At 46.5% G+C, this 18,159-nt stretch overlaps 1 protein-coding gene across 2 annotated transcripts in view; it reads left to right on the forward strand.

Moving 5' to 3' along the window:
• The window catches only part of LOC122547002 (cytochrome P450 2K6-like), a 47,138-nt gene that overhangs the window by 23,234 nt on the left and 5,745 nt on the right, over positions 1–18,159 (forward strand). Inside the window, exons 1-2 of one of the 2 annotated variants that reach the window (XM_087979465.1) lie at positions 6,618–6,645; positions 15,934–16,075. In XM_087979465.1, the coding sequence (XP_087835591.1) occupies positions 15,973–16,075 (103 nt within the window). In that variant the 5' untranslated portion in view covers positions 6,618–6,645; positions 15,934–15,972. Of the gene's footprint in view, positions 1–6,617; positions 6,646–15,933; positions 16,076–18,159 lie in introns of those variants that run through there. The other variant, XM_087979466.1, reaches the window with a different exon arrangement.

Below are 18,159 nucleotides of genomic sequence, written 5' to 3' on the forward strand. Positions count from 1 at the left end.
AGCATGGTCCCTTTTTGAGTTTTCTGCCTCATTGGTACAGTTGTCTTTCTTGACTTCTCTTGTTCTAACTTTCCCTTCAATTTCCTTCTTAAACTTCCAGTTTGTCCCCTCCCCCCTGCTACTTAGTTTAAATGTAGCGGTGTTGCAGTAGCAAACCTGCCTGCCAGAATGCTGGTCCCTAACCTACTAAGGTGCAAACCGTCTCTCTTGTATAATTTATAGTTTCTCCAGAAATTCCTGCTTTTGTTTCCGATTTCCAGCAGCTCTTTGTTTTATGTCACCATAAGTTACTTGGCCAACTCATCGACTACAGACGGACAGTCACTTATCAACTCAAGGCCTGAACTTATTGGTTATGTTCTTGTTCCAATCCAGCTGTACAATTCTTATCCATCTCTGGGATTTCTGATTCCGGCTCGCAGGAAGATGATTGAAACTCGAGATAAGATGATGGAAATCTTCGACAGTTTCTTCAAAGCGGCTGAAGAAACCTTGAGTGAGAACAGTATTCAGAACCTAAACGAGGCCTTAATTCTGAGGCATCAGCAGGTACAGTGACACACCTTTTCAGCAGTAAGGGGAATCTCCCCAGATTTCAGACTCCATACTGGGACTTTGTGGGTTTTGATGGAGGAAGATTCCGTGTTAAACATCTGTTAATATGTCACTCAGTGCTGCCCCTAGTTTCTGGATGGAACTACGAATGTGTAGCTTCAAGCGCTCACTGTATCTGATCATTTCTCTGATCGTAGTGCTCATGACATCATGTGGATGTTTGTGTCCAGGATGTAGCATTGGTTTCAGACATGGGATGTGAGTGACAGGGGCTGGGCCAGCATTTATTACCCAGAGGGCAGTGGGGTCACCCACATTGCTGTGGGTCTGGAGTCACATGTAGGCCAGACCAGGTAAGACTGTCAGATTTCCTTTCCTAAGGGTTATCAGTGAACCAGATGGATTTTTTACAACAATCGACAGTTTGATACATGGTCACCATTTGACCAGCTATAAACTGCAGATTTTTATTCAAGTTTCACCATGTGTCATGGAGGGATTTGAACACATGTAGGGGCATGGGTACATTAGCCTGGTATAGCGATGATGATTCCAGTGACATTACGATTACACAAGCAGAGGGGCAGCCGGGAAGGAGAACTGTGAGTATAAATACTCACTGTTTCACCACCAACGGTCATTTGAGTGGGAGCAGCGGCCGAGTTGAGGTGAACCCGGGAGACTACAGCTAAGGTAAGAGTTTTTTTCAAAATTACTTACCTGTAGCGGGCATCGGTGTTTTGTTTTCTCTCTCCTTCACAGAAAGAGCGGGAGCAGCAGAGGAAGTGACGGCAAGCAGAGGGGCAGCCGAGACCCGGAAGCAGTTGGTGTAAGCTTAGCTGGGTTAGTTTTTTCCCCCTTTAAAAGCACAATACCAGATCCAGAATTGCCTTCTCCCTGGTAGGCTCCAGCACCAGCTGTTCCAAGAATCCATCTCTGAGGCACTCCACAAAGTCTCTTTCTTGAGGTCCAATACCATCCTGATTCTCCCAGTCTACCTGCATGTTGAAATCCCCCATAACAACTGTAGTAACATCTTTGCCACAGGCCAATTTCAGCTCCTGATTCAACTTACATCCGACATCCAGACTACTGTTTGGGGACCTGTAGATAACTCCCAAGAGGGTCTTTTTACCCTTAGAATTTCTCAGCTCTATCCATACTGACTCTACATCCCCTGATTCTAGGGCCCCCGTGCAAGGGACTGAATATCATCCCTTACCAACATGGCCACCCCACCCCCTCTGCCCGTCAGTCTGTCCTTACGATAGCACGTGTAGCCTTGAATATTCATTTCCCAGGCCCTGTCCACTTGAAGCCATGTCTCAGTTATCCCCACAATATTGTATCTGCCAATTTCCAAAAGAGCCTCAAGTTCATCCATTTTATTTCTAATGCTTCGTGCATTCATGTATAGTATTTTTAATTTGTTACTGCCCTCACCCTTCCCATCAACTCCTATTTCACTCAACCTTACAGCATGGTCCCTTTTTGAGTTTTCTGCCTCATTGGTACAGTTGTCTTTCTTGACTTCTCTTGTTCTAACTTTCCCTTCAATTTCCTTCTTAAACTTCCAGTTTGTCCCCTCCCCCCTGCTACTTAGTTTAAATGTAGCGGTGTTGCAGTAGCAAACCTGCCTGCCAGAATGCTGGTCCCTAACCTACTAAGGTGCAAACCGTCTCTCTTGTATAATTTATAGTTTCTCCAGAAATTCCTGCTTTTGTTTCCGATTTCCAGCAGCTCTTTGTTTTATGTCACCATAAGTTACTTGGCCAACTCATCGACTACAGACGGACAGTCACTTATCAACTCAAGGCCTGAACTTATTGGTTATGTTCTTGTTCCAATCCAGCTGTACAATTCTTATCCATCTCTGGGATTTCTGATTCCGGCTCGCAGGAAGATGATTGAAACTCGAGATAAGATGATGGAAATCTTCGACAGTTTCTTCAAAGCGGCTGAAGAAACCTTGAGTGAGAACAGTATTCAGAACCTAAACGAGGCCTTAATTCTGAGGCATCAGCAGGTACAGTGACACACCTTTTCAGCAGTAAGGGGAATCTCCCCAGATTTCAGACTCCATACTGGGACTTTGTGGGTTTTGATGGAGGAAGATTCCGTGTTAAACATCTGTTAATATGTCACTCAGTGCTGCCCCTAGTTTCTGGATGGAACTACGAATGTGTAGCTTCAAGCGCTCACTGTATCTGATCATTTCTCTGATCGTAGTGCTCATGACATCATGTGGATGTTTGTGTCCAGGATGTAGCATTGGTTTCAGACATGGGATGTGAGTGACAGGGGCTGGGCCAGCATTTATTACCCAGAGGGCAGTGGGGTCACCCACATTGCTGTGGGTCTGGAGTCACATGTAGGCCAGACCAGGTAAGACTGTCAGATTTCCTTTCCTAAGGGTTATCAGTGAACCAGATGGATTTTTTACAACAATCGACAGTTTGATACATGGTCACCATTTGACCAGCTATAAACTGCAGATTTTTATTCAAGTTTCACCATGTGTCATGGAGGGATTTGAACACATGTAGGGGCATGGGTACATTAGCCTGGTATAGCGATGATGATTCCAGTGACATTACGATTACACAAGCAGAGGGGCAGCCGGGAAGGAGAACTGTGAGTATAAATACTCACTGTTTCACCACCAACGGTCATTTGAGTGGGAGCAGCGGCCGAGTTGAGGTGAACCCGGGAGACTACAGCTAAGGTAAGAGTTTTTTTCAAAATTACTTACCTGTAGCGGGCATCGGTGTTTTGTTTTCTCTCTCCTTCACAGAAAGAGCGGGAGCAGCAGAGGAAGTGACGGCAAGCAGAGGGGCAGCCGAGACCCGGAAGCAGTTGGTGTAAGCTTAGCTGGGTTAGTTTTTTCCCCCTTTAAAAGCACAATACCAGATCCAGAATTGCCTTCTCCCTGGTAGGCTCCAGCACCAGCTGTTCCAAGAATCCATCTCTGAGGCACTCCACAAAGTCTCTTTCTTGAGGTCCAATACCATCCTGATTCTCCCAGTCTACCTGCATGTTGAAATCCCCCATAACAACTGTAGTAACATCTTTGCCACAGGCCAATTTCAGCTCCTGATTCAACTTACATCCGACATCCAGACTACTGTTTGGGGACCTGTAGATAACTCCCAAGAGGGTCTTTTTACCCTTAGAATTTCTCAGCTCTATCCATACTGACTCTACATCCCCTGATTCTAGGGCCCCCGTGCAAGGGACTGAATATCATCCCTTACCAACATGGCCACCCCACCCCCTCTGCCCGTCAGTCTGTCCTTACGATAGCACGTGTAGCCTTGAATATTCATTTCCCAGGCCCTGTCCACTTGAAGCCATGTCTCAGTTATCCCCACAATATTGTATCTGCCAATTTCCAAAAGAGCCTCAAGTTCATCCATTTTATTTCTAATGCTTCGTGCATTCATGTATAGTATTTTTAATTTGTTACTGCCCTCACCCTTCCCATCAACTCCTATTTCACTCAACCTTACAGCATGGTCCCTTTTTGAGTTTTCTGCCTCATTGGTACAGTTGTCTTTCTTGACTTCTCTTGTTCTAACTTTCCCTTCAATTTCCTTCTTAAACTTCCAGTTTGTCCCCTCCCCCCTGCTACTTAGTTTAAATGTAGCGGTGTTGCAGTAGCAAACCTGCCTGCCAGAATGCTGGTCCCTAACCTACTAAGGTGCAAACCGTCTCTCTTGTATAATTTATAGTTTCTCCAGAAATTCCTGCTTTTGTTTCCGATTTCCAGCAGCTCTTTGTTTTATGTCACCATAAGTTACTTGGCCAACTCATCGACTACAGACGGACAGTCACTTATCAACTCAAGGCCTGAACTTATTGGTTATGTTCTTGTTCCAATCCAGCTGTACAATTCTTATCCATCTCTGGGATTTCTGATTCCGGCTCGCAGGAAGATGATTGAAACTCGAGATAAGATGATGGAAATCTTCGACAGTTTCTTCAAAGCGGCTGAAGAAACCTTGAGTGAGAACAGTATTCAGAACCTAAACGAGGCCTTAATTCTGAGGCATCAGCAGGTACAGTGACACACCTTTTCAGCAGTAAGGGGAATCTCCCCAGATTTCAGACTCCATACTGGGACTTTGTGGGTTTTGATGGAGGAAGATTCCGTGTTAAACATCTGTTAATATGTCACTCAGTGCTGCCCCTAGTTTCTGGATGGAACTACGAATGTGTAGCTTCAAGCGCTCACTGTATCTGATCATTTCTCTGATCGTAGTGCTCATGACATCATGTGGATGTTTGTGTCCAGGATGTAGCATTGGTTTCAGACATGGGATGTGAGTGACAGGGGCTGGGCCAGCATTTATTACCCAGAGGGCAGTGGGGTCACCCACATTGCTGTGGGTCTGGAGTCACATGTAGGCCAGACCAGGTAAGACTGTCAGATTTCCTTTCCTAAGGGTTATCAGTGAACCAGATGGATTTTTTACAACAATCGACAGTTTGATACATGGTCACCATTTGACCAGCTATAAACTGCAGATTTTTATTCAAGTTTCACCATGTGTCATGGAGGGATTTGAACACATGTAGGGGCATGGGTACATTAGCCTGGTATAGCGATGATGATTCCAGTGACATTACGATTACACAAGCAGAGGGGCAGCCGGGAAGGAGAACTGTGAGTATAAATACTCACTGTTTCACCACCAACGGTCATTTGAGTGGGAGCAGCGGCCGAGTTGAGGTGAACCCGGGAGACTACAGCTAAGGTAAGAGTTTTTTTCAAAATTACTTACCTGTAGCGGGCATCGGTGTTTTGTTTTCTCTCTCCTTCACAGAAAGAGCGGGAGCAGCAGAGGAAGTGACGGCAAGCAGAGGGGCAGCCGAGACCCGGAAGCAGTTGGTGTAAGCTTAGCTGGGTTAGTTTTTTCCCCCTTTAAAAGCACAATACCAGATCCAGAATTGCCTTCTCCCTGGTAGGCTCCAGCACCAGCTGTTCCAAGAATCCATCTCTGAGGCACTCCACAAAGTCTCTTTCTTGAGGTCCAATACCATCCTGATTCTCCCAGTCTACCTGCATGTTGAAATCCCCCATAACAACTGTAGTAACATCTTTGCCACAGGCCAATTTCAGCTCCTGATTCAACTTACATCCGACATCCAGACTACTGTTTGGGGACCTGTAGATAACTCCCAAGAGGGTCTTTTTACCCTTAGAATTTCTCAGCTCTATCCATACTGACTCTACATCCCCTGATTCTAGGGCCCCCGTGCAAGGGACTGAATATCATCCCTTACCAACATGGCCACCCCACCCCCTCTGCCCGTCAGTCTGTCCTTACGATAGCACGTGTAGCCTTGAATATTCATTTCCCAGGCCCTGTCCACTTGAAGCCATGTCTCAGTTATCCCCACAATATTGTATCTGCCAATTTCCAAAAGAGCCTCAAGTTCATCCATTTTATTTCTAATGCTTCGTGCATTCATGTATAGTATTTTTAATTTGTTACTGCCCTCACCCTTCCCATCAACTCCTATTTCACTCAACCTTACAGCATGGTCCCTTTTTGAGTTTTCTGCCTCATTGGTACAGTTGTCTTTCTTGACTTCTCTTGTTCTAACTTTCCCTTCAATTTCCTTCTTAAACTTCCAGTTTGTCCCCTCCCCCCTGCTACTTAGTTTAAATGTAGCGGTGTTGCAGTAGCAAACCTGCCTGCCAGAATGCTGGTCCCTAACCTACTAAGGTGCAAACCGTCTCTCTTGTATAATTTATAGTTTCTCCAGAAATTCCTGCTTTTGTTTCCGATTTCCAGCAGCTCTTTGTTTTATGTCACCATAAGTTACTTGGCCAACTCATCGACTACAGACGGACAGTCACTTATCAACTCAAGGCCTGAACTTATTGGTTATGTTCTTGTTCCAATCCAGCTGTACAATTCTTATCCATCTCTGGGATTTCTGATTCCGGCTCGCAGGAAGATGATTGAAACTCGAGATAAGATGATGGAAATCTTCGACAGTTTCTTCAAAGCGGCTGAAGAAACCTTGAGTGAGAACAGTATTCAGAACCTAAACGAGGCCTTAATTCTGAGGCATCAGCAGGTACAGTGACACACCTTTTCAGCAGTAAGGGGAATCTCCCCAGATTTCAGACTCCATACTGGGACTTTGTGGGTTTTGATGGAGGAAGATTCCGTGTTAAACATCTGTTAATATGTCACTCAGTGCTGCCCCTAGTTTCTGGATGGAACTACGAATGTGTAGCTTCAAGCGCTCACTGTATCTGATCATTTCTCTGATCGTAGTGCTCATGACATCATGTGGATGTTTGTGTCCAGGATGTAGCATTGGTTTCAGACATGGGATGTGAGTGACAGGGGCTGGGCCAGCATTTATTACCCAGAGGGCAGTGGGGTCACCCACATTGCTGTGGGTCTGGAGTCACATGTAGGCCAGACCAGGTAAGACTGTCAGATTTCCTTTCCTAAGGGTTATCAGTGAACCAGATGGATTTTTTACAACAATCGACAGTTTGATACATGGTCACCATTTGACCAGCTATAAACTGCAGATTTTTATTCAAGTTTCACCATGTGTCATGGAGGGATTTGAACACATGTAGGGGCATGGGTACATTAGCCTGGTATAGCGATGATGATTCCAGTGACATTACGATTACACAAGCAGAGGGGCAGCCGGGAAGGAGAACTGTGAGTATAAATACTCACTGTTTCACCACCAACGGTCATTTGAGTGGGAGCAGCGGCCGAGTTGAGGTGAACCCGGGAGACTACAGCTAAGGTAAGAGTTTTTTTCAAAATTACTTACCTGTAGCGGGCATCGGTGTTTTGTTTTCTCTCTCCTTCACAGAAAGAGCGGGAGCAGCAGAGGAAGTGACGGCAAGCAGAGGGGCAGCCGAGACCCGGAAGCAGTTGGTGTAAGCTTAGCTGGGTTAGTTTTTTCCCCCTTTAAAAGCGTGAAGGAGAGGAACCCGAGGCACTACACGGGTAGTGCCTCCCACCCGCCCTCCTCCTCTAACCTAATAATAACATCTGTTGTGGCAAGCAGGTAAGTGCTGAATTTTGCTTGTATTATTTAGACACAGTTTTTGTTTAAACAGTTAGCTTTAGAGGGATGGCAGTGAAGGCAGTGCAATGTTCCTCCTGCAACATGTATGAGGTGAGGGATGCCATCGACGTCCCTGCCGATTACACTTGCAGGAAGTGCACCCATCTCCAGCTCCTCCAAGACCGTGTTAGGGAACTGGAGCTGGAGTTGGATGAACTTCGGATCATTCGGGAGGCAGAGGGGGTCATAGATCAGAGTTATAGGGAAGTAGTAACTCCAAAGATGGCAGATAGATGGGTTACAGTGAGGGGGACTGGGAGGAAGCAGCCAGTGCAGGGACCTCCTGCGGCCATTCCCCTCAAGAACAAGTATACCGTTTTGGATACTTGTGGGGGGGATGACTTACCAGGGGTAAGTAACGGGGCTCAGGTCTCTGGCACGGAGCCTGTCCCCGTTACTCAGAAGGGAAGGGTGAAGAAGAGCAGAGCAGTAGTAATTGGGGACTCGATAGTTCGTGGCACAGATAGGCGGTTTTGTGGGAACGAGAGAGACTCACGTTTGGTATGTTGCCTCCCAGGTGCAAGGGTACGTGATGTCTCTGATCGTGTTTTCCGGGTCCTGGAGGGGGAGGGGGAGCAACCCGAAGTCGTGGTCCACATTGGCACCAACGACATAGGTAGGAGTGCTGAGGATGTTAGACAGGCTTTCAGGGAGCTAGGTTGGAAGCTTGGAGTTAGAACAAACAGAGTTGTTGTCTCTGGTTTGTTACCCGTGCCACGTGATAGAGATTCGAGGAATAGGGAGAGAGAACAATTAAATGCGTGGCTTCAGGGATGGTGCAGGAGGGAGGGGTTCCAGTTTTTGGATAACTGGGGTTCTTTCTGGGGACGGTGGGACCTCTATAAACAGGATGGTCTACACCTGAACCTGAGGGGAACCAGTATCCTTGGGGGGAGGTTTGCTAGTGCTCTTGGGGGGGGTTTAAACTAACTCGGCAGGGGCATGGGAACCCAGATTGTAGCTTCAGGGTGCAGGGCCTGGAGTGTAGGGAGGTGAGGAACATGGCATCAATTTCCAAGGAGGGTGCCTGTAAACAGGGAAGTGGCTTGAAGTGTGTATACTTCAATGCAAGAAGTATACGAAATAAGGTAGGTGAACTTGCAGCGTTGGTTGGTACCTGGGACTTCGATGTTGTGGCTATTACGGAGACATGGCTAGGACCAGGACAGGATTGGCTGTTGCAGGTTCCGGGATTTAAATGTTTTAGTAGGTTTAGAGGTGGGGGTAAAAGAGGGGGAGGTGTGGCATTGCTTGTCAAAGATAGTATTACGGCGGTGGAAAGGACGATGGATGAGGACTTGCCATCTGAGGTAGTTTGGGCTGAGGTTAGGAATAGGAAAGGTGAGGTCACCCTGTTAGGAGTCTTTTACAGGCCTCCTAATAGTCCTAGAATCATTGAAGAAAGGATAGGGAAGGTGATTCAGGAGATGAGTGACAGTAATAGGGTGGTTGTTATGGGGGACTTTAACTTTCCTGATATTGATTGGGAAAGCTATAGCTCAAGTTCTTTAGATGGGTCAGTGTTTGTTCAATGTGTGCAGGAGAGTTTCCTGACACAATATGTAGACAGGCCAACAAGAGGTGAGGCCATACTGGATTTGGTTCTGGGTAACGAACCAGGCCAGGTGTTAGAATTAGAGGTAGGTGAGCACTTTGGGGATAGTGACCATAATTCGGTGATTTTTACACTCGTGATGGAGAGGGATAAGTGTGTACTACAGGGCAAGAATTATAGCTGGGGTAAGGGAAATTATGATGCGGTGAGGCATGACTTAGGATGTGTGGCTTGGAAAAGTAGACTCCAAGGCAAGAGTGTAAATGATATGTGGAACTTGTTCAAGGGGCAACTATTGAGTGTCCTTGATAATTATGTACCTGTCAGGCAGGTAGGAAAGGGTCGTGCGAGGGAGCCGTGGTTTAATAAGGAATTGGAATCCCTTGTTAAATGGAAGAGGGCGGCCTATCTCAAGATGAGACGTGAAGGTTCAATTGGGGCGATTGAGAGTTATAGGATAGCCAGGAAGGACCTGAAGAGAGAGCTAAAAGCAGCAAGGAGGGGACATGAAAGGTCCTTAGTAGATAGGATTAGGGAAAACCCTAAGGCTTTCTATAGGTATGTTAGGAATAAAAGAATGACTAGGGTAGGAATAGGTCCAGTCAAGGATAGTAGGGGGAAGTTGCGTGTGGAGGCGGAAGAGATTGGCGAGACAATGAATGAATACTTTTCTTCAGTATTCACTCAGGAACAGGGCATTGTTGTCGATGAGAATACTGAGGCACAAATAAGTAGAATGGATGGCTTTGAGGTATGTAGAGAAGAGGTGTTGGAAATCCTGGAAAAGGTGAAAATAGATAAGTCCCCTGGGCCTGATGGCATTTATCCTAGGATTCTCTGGGAAGCAAGGGAGGAGATTGCAGAGCCATTGGCCTTGATTTTTATGTCCTCTTTGTCTACAGGAGTAGTCCCAGAAGACTGGAGGATAGCAAATGTGGTTCCCTTGTTCAAAAAGGGGAGTAGGGATAGCCCTAGTAACTATAGGCCGGTGAGTCTCACTTCTGTTGTGGGCAAAGTCTTAGAGAGAATTGTAAGGGATAGGATTTATGCACATCTAGATAGGAATAATGTGATCAAGGATAGTCAGCATGGTTTTGTGAAGGGCAAGTCGTGCCTCACAAACCTTATTGAATTCTTTGAAAAGGTGACGAAGGAGGTTGATGAGGGGAAAGCGGTAGATGTGGTATATATGGATTTTAGTAAGGCGTTTGATAAGGTTCCCCATGGTAGGCTACTGCAGAAAATACGGAGATATGGCATTGAGGGTGAGTTGGAGGTTTGGATTAGGAATTGGCTGGATGGAAGAAGACAGAGGGTAGTAGTTGATGGCAAAGTTTCTTCATGGAGTGCCGTCACTAGCGGTGTTCCGCAAGGATCTGTTTTGGGACCATTGCTGTTTGTCATTTTTATAAATGACCTGGAAGAGGGGTTAGAAGGTTGGGTGAGCAAGTTTGCGGATGACACGAAAGTCGGAGGAGTTGTTGACAGTGAGGAAGCATGTGGCAGGTTACAGCAGGATATAGAGAAGCTGCAGAGCTGGGCAGAAAGGTGGCAGATGGAATTCAATGTAGCTAAGTGCGAGGTGATTCACTTTGGGAAGAATAACAAAAAGATGGGGTACTGGGCTAATGGTCGGATACTTGGTAGTGTGGATGAGCAGAGGGATCTTGGTGTCCATGTACACAGATCTCTGAAAGTTGCCACCCAGGTAAATAGTGCGGTGAGGAAGGCATATGGCGTACTGGCTTTTATTGGTAGAGGAATTGAGTTCCGGAGTCCTGAGGTCATGATGCAGTTGTATAAGACTCTGGTACGGCCGCATCTGGAATATTGTGTGCAGTTTTGGTCGCCATACTATAGGAAGGATGTGGAGGCATTGGAACGGGTGCAGAGGAGGTTTACCAGGATGTTGCCTGGTATGGAAGGAAAATCGTATGAGGAAAGACTGAGGCACTTGGGGCTGTTTTCACTAGAGAAAAGAAGGTTTAGGGGTGACTTGATTGAGGTGTACAAGATGATTAGGGGGTTAGATAGGGTCGACAGTATGAACCTTTTCCCGCGTATTGAGTCGGGTATTACAAGGGGGCATAGCTTTAAATTAAGGGGGGGTAGATATAGGACTGATGTTAGGGGTAGGTTCTTCACTCAGCGAGTCGTTAGTTCATGGAATGCCCTGCCAGTAACAGTGGTGGACTCTCCCTCTTTATGGGCATTTAAGAGGGCATTGGATAGGTATATGGAGGATAGTGGGTTAGTGTAGTTTAGGTGGGCTTGGATCGGCGCAACATCGAGGGCCCAAGGGCCTGTACTGCGCTGTATTCTTCTATGTTCTATGTTCTATCCCTGAAGGATGTATGAGTTTCAATCTCGCAATTTACAACGTGAGAGAGATGTCTTCTCAGAATATAATTGGTGAGGAGCTTCTACTTATTTTACACGTTATTTTCCCTGAATAACGTCCCTCAAATTACACCTGGATGTGTTGTTGAGTGCTTTGGAGCCATCCTCTGCTCATGTTGTCTGGGATGTCAATCTCTTTGAGACAAATGAATTTAAACCTCACATCCATTAAGACCAGCCCTTCATCTCTGCTGTGCTGCCAGAGTGGATTGAAGTCTAATGGTGAACTTAGACAGGAGAGACAACTTTCCTTCAGAGAATTGTAGGGTGTTACAGGACAGAAGGAGGTCATTTGGCCCATCGAATCGATGGCTGCTCCCAGGTGGAGCTATCCCACTCCCCTATTCTTTCCCCACTGCCCTATCACTCATTTCCCTTCAAGTATTTATCCACCTCTTACAAATAAGACACAGACCGTAAGAGATAGGAGCAGAAATGGGCCTTTCAGCCCATCAAATCTGTTCTGTCATTCGGTGAGATCATGATAGCCTCAACTCCACTTGCCTGCCTTTACCCCGCAATCAACTCAGAGAAAGTGAGGCCTGCAGATCCCGGAGATCGGAGTCGAAGAGTGTGACACTGGGAAAGCACAGCAGGTCAGGCAGCATCCCAGGAGCAGGGGAATCGACGTTTCGAGCATGAGGGCACACATTCCTGATGAAGAGTTTATGCTCGAAACATTAACCCTCCTGCTCCTGGGATGCTGCCTGACCGGCTGTGCTTTTCCAGCACCACGTTTCTTTGACTCTTTACCCCATAACCCTTGGTTCTCTCACTGAATCAAAACCTTCCTATCTCAGTCTTTCATACGCTTAACGATCCAGCCTCAACAGCCCCCTGACCCTTCCTGTCCACTCATTATCGAGATGTTACTCTGAGTCTGTCTCCACCGCTGTCTTCAGAGAGGAAGCCCCATCACTTAATAGACGGTGCAGGTAAAACAGACATTCCTTCCTGTCAGCTCTGCGGGGTCTCTTGGAAATCACCTGAAATCCCGTGTCCACTGACCTCCCACCCTCCCCCCAACACCAGTTTGACTTTACTCTTCCAAACAAAACCATTCATGCCTTTGAACGGTTCCATTCAGTTCCCCTCAGCCTTCTTCATTCTGAGGGGAATAAACAAACCCCATCATGCTCGTAACCCCCCAGCTCCCACAATCTCTCTGCCATCCTGGCTATTGGTACAACACTCAGGAATACATTTATTCGTCACGGAATATTCTGCCCCCACCGCACAGCTCCAAGATCCTTCTCAAAGTGTAATGTCACAATGGATACAGTGCACCAGCTGAAGCTATGCCAGGTTTCCTTTCCCCTATGTAGAGGTTTAAGGTCACTTCCTCACCCTTGTACTCCCTGACAATAAAGAGCCAAAGACTTTGTCTGATTCTTTTCTAAGGGGCCTCTTGATGGCTGTGCCAACTTCGGATATTATGCAAACCAACAGCTGCCTCCCAAAGTCTGACCCCAGGGTGAGTGGGATTTAATCATCACCAACCTCTCTCCCCGTGCCCCTCTCCCACCCCGCAAACCCCAGGAAGTGCCTCTGGAGACCGTGGGACATTTTGACACCATGGTAGGGCGTGCAGCTGAGTTGGGCTCCTCTCAGCTCAAGGCGAGGAGGTCGGAGGGCAGCGTTCCTGTCCACAGGAGCCTTTCTGAAGCCAAGGCCTAGCTGAAGGCCTCACCCCACCACCTCAGGTATCATACTCCTGGGAGGCCAGGACCTCCAAGTCTGTCCTTACCCTCCACCTTGGGACTCATGGGTGACAAATATCAGAAAGGGATATTCTTTATGCTCAGGCACATCATGACCAATCAAAAGACTTTACTCTGAGCGATAGGGAGAGGGAAGGTGTCCCATCTCTGCTTTCAACTCCCCAATCCATTGACTGCTAGCACTTCATTTTGTGTTTGAGTTCAAATCATAGATCAGGCCGTTTGGCCATCGAGTCGACTTTGGACTGTGGGAGGAAACCCGTTCAGACACGGGGAAGAATGAACAAACTCCACATGGACAGTTGTCTGAAGGTGGAATCGAACCCGGGTCCCTGGCGCCGTGAGGCAAGTGGTGCTAACCACTGATCCACCGTGCCACCCTTTCAATAACTCTTCTTTCAATAACTCCTGAAGCCTGTTCTCTGTGAAGGAGCTGACAACATCCTTACAGTGATTTCTATCTTCATGGGATGGGGCCAGCTTTTTTGCTCATTTAATTGGCAGTTAAGAGTCAACCACATAGCTCTGTGTTTGGAGTTATATGTAGACCAGACCAGGTAAGGATGGCCAATTTTCTTCCCGGAGGGACATGAATGAACCAGATTGGCTTCAACGACAGGAGGTTTACAATTGCCATTCGATTAGCTTTTAATTCCAGATTTTCATTCAATTCAACTTTTGCAGTCTGCCACAGCAGGACTCCCCCAGCGTATTAGTTCGGAAGAAGGACCAGGCCAGACATGAAACATTAACACTGTTTCACCCTTCACAGATGGTGCCTGACCTGCTGAGTTTCTCCAGCACTTTCTGGTCTTCTCTCAGATTGACAGCATCCACAGTTATACCCCCAGAATACGAGCCTGGGGTTCTGAACCAGTAATCCCTGTGACATTCCCACAACATCACGACTTCACAATCGGGCTTTGAGAACAATCAGCCTACACTCAGCCCCTTCCGTTCTCCCATTCCCACAATCCTAAACCATCTCTTTCAAATCGTAGTGGGCATCACAGGGGGTAGAATCATCGAATCCGGACAGTGCAGATGGAGGCCATTTGGCCCATTGGATCTATGCTATCCCTCCAAACAGCATCCTACCCTTCCCTGTAACCCTGCATTTCCTGTGGCCATTCCACTGAACCTGCACATCTTTGGACTGTGGGAGGGAACCGGAATTACCAGCGAAAACCCACATCGACACGGGCAGAACGTGCAAACTCCACGCAGTCACCCAAGGAACCCAGCTCCCTGGTGCTGTGGGGAGGCAGTGGTAACCACTGTACTGCCTATTTATTGCCCCTCCCAAATTGTCCAGAGGGCAGTTAAGAGTCAACCATCTTTCAGTGGCTCTGTCTTCGTGTATAGGCTAATGTCCCAAAGCATTTTACAGAGAAGGGTCAATTTTTAAAATGTGACGTTTGTTGTAACACAGGGGAATGAGTTAATGAATTTGTGCACAGCAAGGCCCCACACTAATAACAGTGATAATGACCAGATCACTCTTTTGGTAGAAGTGTAAACATTGGCTAAGATACCAATGAAGAGCTTCTCTGTCCTTGTTAGATTAATAACATGATGTTTTACATGTACCCAGAGTCTTGGAGATGTACAGCATCGAAACAGATCCTTCGCTCCAACTCGTCCATGCTGATCAGATATCCTGAATAAATCAACTCCCATTTGCCAGCACTTGGCCCATATCCCCCTAAAACCTTCCTATTCATATGCCCATCCAGATGCCTTTTAAATGCTGTAATTGTACCAGCCTCCACCACTTCCTCTGGCAGCTCATTCCACACACGCACCACCTTCTGTGTGAAGAAGTTGCCCCTTCGGTCCCTTTTAAATCTTTCCCCTCTCTCCTTAAACCTGTGCCCTCTACTTTTGGACTCCCCACGCTTGGAAAAGGACCTTGGCTTTTCACTATATCCATACCCCTCATGATGTTATAAACCTCGATGAGTTCACCTCTCAACCTCCGAAGCTCCAGAGAAAACAGCCCCAGCCCATTCAGCCTCTCCCTGTAGCTGAAACCCTCCACTCTGGCTACATCCTTGTAAATCTTTTCTGAATCCTTTCAGGTTTCACCACATCCTTCCCTGAGCAGGGAGACCAGGATTACACCTGTGTTTAATCAGTTAAATAGTTCATCTGAAAGGCAGCACCTTTGATAGTGCAGCACCCTCTCAGAACTGAGCTGAAATTTCAGCTGAGGTTGTGCACTCAGATTTGTGAAGTGTGGCCTGAAGTCATGAAATCCTGACTCTGAGCAAGACAGCCACTGCCCCCAATGACACAGACCCGTCCAGCAATATACACACTCAAATATTTCCCCCAAGAACGTGGTACCTTCTCCTTTATTTTGCCGTAGTTGTGGGTATGTTCGCCCTGAGCTGGGAAGTTGATTTGCTGACGTTCCGTTCCCTGTCTCGGTGACACCTTCAGTGCCTTGGAGCCTCCTGGGAAGTGCTGCTGGACTGTGTCGTCTGGAATGTATTTGGTTCAGGTTCCTGCTGCGTCCGGTTGCACTAAAATATTTCTGTCAAGAATGTGGCAGCTTCTCCTTGATTCTATTTTGTCTTGAAGGAATCAAAAGGCCAAGCCTTGGAAATTCAGAAGAAGGACATGCTGATTACAATCATTGACCTGTTTGGTGCCGGCACAGAAACCACTTCCACCACCGTGTGCTGGGGACTCCTTCTCATGATGAAATATCCGGATATCCAGAGTAAGGGAATCACTAACTTTGTGTTTGTCAGTTGTTGTTGGTGTCCAAACTGTTACTTGATCATATGGATAGGACTATCGAGGTCAGTAGTGAACTAGGCCCATGGTCAGTGTGAAATTGGTCAATTTAATCAGTAACACCTCAACTGGTTGGTCTCAGGAAGAGCTGATGGTGAGTGAGTCAGCAAGTGGAGTCTTTCTCCCCCAGGCATGACGTGCACTGCAGATTCAGATATTATACCCAGTGTGACACTCATAACAACGTGATATCAATGTCAAAACTGCCATAAAGTTCATGTTATGGATGTCTCACCTAAGCCTCTCCCCAAATCCGGAATCTTCTGTGTGAAAGCCTAATATACTACTCTGTTTATTCTGTTCGCTCATAAACTCTCCAAAGGTAAACAAAACAGACACAAGAAAAATCCAAATGCCACTGGTTCAAAATTCAAAAATCCAAATAGACTGTATCACACACCTTACTTCACACACAGATGATTGGAGTTAAGAGTCATGGAGCTCTACAGCACAATAAAAGGTCCTTTGGGTCTGTGCTGGTTAGAATCAGCAACCAAATTATTCTAATCTCAATTTCCAGAGCCATGTTTACCTGATGTTATGAGCTGCTGCTTTAAGAAGGATTTGTCCTTTTGAAAACAAATGTTGCAAACTAGAAGCCCAGCGGTCTGCTCTGAGCCCAGCGAGCTTTGTTTTTTTTTAATGTTGGAACAATAGAAGCAGCCGGAAGGGCTGGTGTCAAGCTCCCACAGAACCAGGATTTTAGTTTAACTTTCAGTCGTGTTGGGGTTTGGAAGCTGCTACACATCTCTCCCTGTTAAAGCAAAATGCTTGAGTTCTCTCTCAGAGTTATCACTGGATGGACTGGACTAGAGAATTGCGCGTGAGACAATCTGTTTCACTGAATTTGCCTTTGCCAAGTGTGTGTTTATGGGATGTTACTATCTTGGAACAGCTAATCAGTAGTAGTTAGCATATATATTATCTCATTAAGCAATTCAATAGTGTCACAGTTAAATTAATTTTTAGAATTTCTTATTTGAACAGGGTTTTAAGAATAAAGATTAGATTCCCCACAGTGTGGAAACAGGCCCTTTGGTCCAACCAGTACACCAACCCTCCAAAGAGTAACCCACCCAGACCCATTTCCCTCTGACTAATGCACCGAACACTATGGACAATTTAGCATGGCCAATTCACCTGATATGTACATCTTTGGACTATGGGAGGAAACCTATGCAGACACAGGGAGAATGCACAAACGCCACACAGACAGTCACCCAAGGCAGTAATTGAACCTGGGACCCTGGTGCCGTGAGGTAGCAGTGCTAACCACTGAGCCACCATACTGCCCTAAACTGTGTTTGCTTTCAAGCCTGGTAGTTTGACGCATCAAATTGTATCCGGAACACACTTGCCTTTAAAAATAAGAAAATGTTGGGGGTTTAGGCTATCTTCTTAATATATTTTGAGCGGGTTTGGTGTGGTCTGTAACACTGGGGATCGCATGTGCACTTCTTAAATATTCTGAGGGTTTCTACAGAAATATCAGGAACCCAACAAGAACTTGCTGAGCTTCTTTCAGCCAGATTCACATGGACTGATGGCGAGAAGGGTTTGCGGAGATGAGAATGGCCAATGATACCAATAAACATGTTTCAGAAGCAAGGGCAAGGCAACCTTTCAGAAAATGTCAAAACGATTTCCTTCATCTCGACCTCAATGTAACTGGTTGTAGACAAGCGTGCTGCACGAGAGAACAAAGCAGTGGCAGGCCTCCTGGACATCACCAAGGTCTCTCATTGTAATTCAGAGCAGAACGAGCTCTCTCACATTCAACTTGGCAAGGTATTTCCTGCAATACAATGCATACTGTCGGTACAGTACCTTAAGGCATTGGTTGATTTAGGTCACTTTACACAGGCAGTCCCTTGGAATGGCTTGTTGTCAATCCAGTTCAATAGCTCAGCAATAAGTCTCATGTGTGACCTGATGACTTGGCCGCACTGGGGTCAGGGGTCAGAGAGTTTAGTTCTTTGTACGATCTCTTTGATACTTGAACTTCAC

The sequence above is a fragment of the Chiloscyllium plagiosum genome, unplaced genomic scaffold, assembly GCF_037043375.1.
Source record: "Chiloscyllium plagiosum isolate Xiang-an unplaced genomic scaffold, Cpla_swu_hap1 HiC_scaffold_35, whole genome shotgun sequence".
NCBI classification, from domain to species: Eukaryota; Metazoa; Chordata; class Chondrichthyes; order Orectolobiformes; family Hemiscylliidae; genus Chiloscyllium; species Chiloscyllium plagiosum.